Here is a 4204-nt window from a genome sequence, read left to right on the forward strand (position 1 = left end):
CCCCGCCTCTTCGACCTGTTTGTTTCTTCAGCAACTATCCTCTCCTCTATCCCTCTTCTATTCGCCTCCCACTCTCTCCCTATTTATTTCAAAACCCCCTTCCCCTCCCCCTTTTCTGATGAAGGGTCTAGGCCCGAAACGTCAGCCTCTCTGCTCCTATGATGCTGCTTGACCTGCTGTGTCCACACAAGTTGAATTGCCAGTTTCAGTGCCAGCACAATCAATTCAAAATTAATAGCCTTCTTTTTATGGGTGTGGGACACACTTTAAATCTGCTCACTTCAAAGATATGACTATACAATTAATAAAAAATACTTGATTCAAGCTGAATGCTTGTATTTAGCAGTAGATTACCCTGCAGAGATCAAATGGGATAGAATACATACCAGGTCCAAACTCTGAAGCTTGAAACCATACACAGCTCCTCTTTTGCTGCTATTCATGTAGTTACCAAGTGCCAGAATTATCTGCAGAGAGGTAGGAAAAAGACACATTGTTATATACATTCGAGAATCATCATCACAAAACAGCATTGACATTTCCTAACCAATTGTTAAGAGATGATATTACACTGGTAAGACTTGAACCCAGGTCTCCTGGCTTGGAGGTAGGGACATTACCACTGTGCCACTAGAGCTCCCCCCACTGATTTTCTTTTTAAATCAACCTGCTCATAGTGTTATCACACAGCTCTGCAGCAGGTGAGGCTTGAACCCAGACTTCTTCACTCAGAGGAAAAGCCCATAGCAGATGGAACACATCCATAGTATTTCACCAGTGTCTACCTGGATTGTAGATATTTATAACCAGCTCGTTCAGATGCGTTGTGACTTAACTCCAGAATATGTGGAACTTGAACCTGGGCCTTGTAGCACAGAGGTAGGGACATTATCACAAGAGCCCCCCACAGATTGGCACAGATACAACTTTTTATGGGACAGGCATGGCACCATCAAAGTAGCCCCACTTGACTGGCATCCTATCTGCCACCTTCAACATCCACTCCCTCCACCACTGACACACACGGTGTGCAAAGCAGCAACTCACAAAAGGCCAATTCGACAGCACTGTTCCAACCCGCAAACTCTTACCATCTAGAAGGACAAGGGCAGCAGATACATGGGAACACCACTGCCTGAAGGTTCCCCTCCAAGCCACTCACTATCCTGACTTGGAAATATATCGCCGTTCCTTCAGTGTCACTGGGTCAAAATCCCTCCGAACAGCATTGTGGGTGTCCCTACACCCCAAAGACTGCAGCTATTGAAGAAGGCAGCACGCCACCACCTTTTCCAAGGCAGTTACTGATGGGCAATAAACATTGGCCTAGCCACTGGTGTTCAAATACAAAAATAAGGCCAATAGCAATCTCAGTACAGGCATTTGTGGCCCACTTCCCTTCAGCTGTGGCCCTTCAGCAGAAGCTGTTGCTGGGACCTCTGGTTGTCAAAGCTGGGGTTCAGAGCTGTCCTTTTCCTTTATGGCTTTCCACTGCTCCTTCGTGACACGACAACTATTAGAAGGGCTTCCACTGATCAAGCAGAACTCATTTCCACAACTGGGGCTCCTAGGATGGTCTTTATTTGCATGCATAGGCTGGAATCTGTGCCCTTTTTGCTCTGGCAAGTTTGGTGGTTGGGTTGGCATTTAATCAGACAGAAGGGTGGCAAGTGAGGACTCCGCTACAATTATGTCCATGCCAGGAAGGTCCATGAACAGCCTTCCCATCCCGCGGCCAACTTAGGCCCTTAACTGGGCAATGGATGTTTAGTTGAGAGCCTTATCCTCCCCTCACTAGTAGTAATTCAGTGGTGAACAAGCTACATAGCAGACAGAAGTAAACCAGTGTGGGGTTGTTGGAGGGTTCCCAGGGAAGAGTCCCTTGCTCAAAGTCTCTCAGTGCCTAATCGGGGAACCTAGCATCAGTAAGGGGGTGGCCTGTTGACAGTCACTCCCCCTGCCAACAAACCCACACTCTGTGAATCTTTTTCCTGCCATCACTCACCTCTGGTCTGGGTCCAGCAGCTATCCTAGGCCTCGAGCGGTTATCCTGGGGACAGCAACTGCCTCCCCAGTGATACCTCTAACTGGCCAGTAGCTTTTGGGTCCTTGCTCCCAGTGGAAAGGCGCACGCAGGTTTGCCCAAGCAGAACGAGATGTGGTGGGCCTTCCCAAAAGGAGGCAATGCAATGTGAGGCTGTTCAGCCAGCAGCTCAGAGAGACCGCTCCAACTCCTCCGCAAGATTCCACTTATAATCCTGGCTGATGCTCCCAGTGCACTATTGAGGTAGTATTGTACTCCAAGGCAGTGCTTTGTCTTTCAGATGAGATGTTAAACTGAGGCCCTGTTTGTCCTCTCAGCTTGGTATAAAAGATTCCGTGGACAATAATGAGAGCCAGGGAGTGCTCCTTGGTGTCCAGGCCAATATTGATTCAATATTACCAGCATACACCTGATGCGCTACATGGCCCGTTTCTGTGATGGATTACATACTCAATAAAACAGATGACCTAGTCATCATCTCACTTTGTGGAATCATGCTGTGCACAAATTAGCCACAGTGCTTCCTACATTCTGCGTTGTATCATTTCTGTGACTGTGTGAACCTACAGCTTTTACCTCGACAGACAGCACACTCACCTCCAGCACTCTCTTCAACTTCTGTGAGGTCTTAATGGATGCAGAAGCAGCTATTATTGCATTCAGTTGCTGGAAGAAAACATTTATAATATTAAGTATCTTTAGATAATATATATTGGAATAGTCATGTTAATTTCAGGGTAATTGTATAAAATCCATTGTGTAAAGATTTTGGAGCACGATATTTCACAGACTTCACCAGTAAATTCGAAAGGTACATTTTGTGAACAATTGACCGTCAAAGATATCAATCGGTGAGCCCAAGGTTACTGAGAACAGCAATCTGCAATTGAAGAAAAGGATGGAGTAAAAGATGAAGGGAGAAAAAGGAGGCAGAGCAAGTTGGAAGAAACAAGGATCGATTCTGAGAATGAAGGGTTTCAGGAAATCTCTCACAGAAAATGATACTCCAGCCCTTTACTTTGAGCTGAAAAATAGACCAGCTGTATTCAAATGCTTAAATGCTGAGGGTAATTGCCACGGCGTAATGCCATCACAGCTGAACTCAGGTAAAGTGGATGGTGAGGGAGCTGGTGATCTTCCTGGTCCATTGGAAGTCAGGACTATAACAATATGTAGCTTCCTGGGTTTCTTCTGAAACATTCAGATTTTTGTCTGTGGGGGAGATGGTGATGCAATGGTCATGTCAGTGGACTAGAGATCCAGGCAAATGCTCTGGCTTAAATCCCAGCGTGGCAGCTTGTTGAAGTTTAAGCTTAATAAATGAGGAATATAAAGCTAGTCACAGTGACAGTGACCATGACAACTATCATCGATTGTCTTACAAACCCATCCGGTTCACTAATGTTCTTTAGGGAAGGGAAATCTGCCACCCTTACCCAGTCTGGCCTACACATCATTCCAGACCCACGGTGATGTAGTTGACTCTTAACCACCCTCTGAAAGGGTCAAACAAGCCACTCAGCCCGAGGACAATTAGGGATGGGCAACAAATACCGGCCTTGCCAGCTACGTCCATATCCCATGAGAGGAGGAAATATTGTTGCCCTCATGCTTGGGATTTTTTTTTTGGACAGTATCCTAAACACTGGAAACATGGCTGTCCCTTCCACCCACCTCCATCGCTGCTGGTTTACAGATGGCAGGAGACCTACCGGATTCAACATCTGAATATTCTCGGAGAAGTTCCCGACAAACGTCATGATGGTCATGCGCTGAGGCAGGCGCTCAATTTTGCTGAACTGCAGCATGAAGCGGTCCTCGTTGGACAGTTCATCGAGTGGTTTCCGTTCTCTCTCGTACTGCCTCAAAAGCTTCACCTCGTTCTCTAAAGGCAGGAAGCGATTCAGACACTCCACAAAGTCTAGGGGCAGAGTCTTCAAATCGTACCTACAAGAGGGCAAAGGCAATGCTTTAGTCCGCTAAACCAAACGCAAATCACAAGACAGTCATCAGAGAGTTCACAACTGAAAATTACTCAGAGGGAGAGGGTGGAGGGGCAGAGGGGCTTTTATTTTCCAAGAATATTTCAAGCAAGTCATTTTACCTGAATGCCCCAGAGCACGCATTTGTTGCCTGGCTTTGTCGCGCATGCAAAACATT

At 46.5% G+C, this 4204-nt stretch overlaps 1 protein-coding gene across 1 annotated transcript; it reads right to left on the reverse strand.

Annotated features, from left to right (window-relative positions):
* Window positions 1-386: 386 nt before the first annotated feature.
* LOC125482719 (formin-like protein 2) lies at window positions 387-3991 on the reverse strand (the record flags this gene model as incomplete). The annotated part of the gene is made up of 3 exons (XM_048594849.1): window positions 387-467; window positions 2642-2710; window positions 3757-3991. Coding segments are annotated over 3 exons (385 nt in total), but the record flags the coding sequence as incomplete, so codon positions are not given.
* Between the last annotated feature and the right edge of the window lie 213 nt (window positions 3992-4204).

Source organism: Rhincodon typus, unplaced genomic scaffold, assembly GCF_021869965.1.
Source record: "Rhincodon typus isolate 14 unplaced genomic scaffold, sRhiTyp1.1 hic_rhity00015778, whole genome shotgun sequence".
In the NCBI taxonomy this organism is placed as follows: domain Eukaryota; kingdom Metazoa; phylum Chordata; class Chondrichthyes; order Orectolobiformes; family Rhincodontidae; genus Rhincodon; species Rhincodon typus.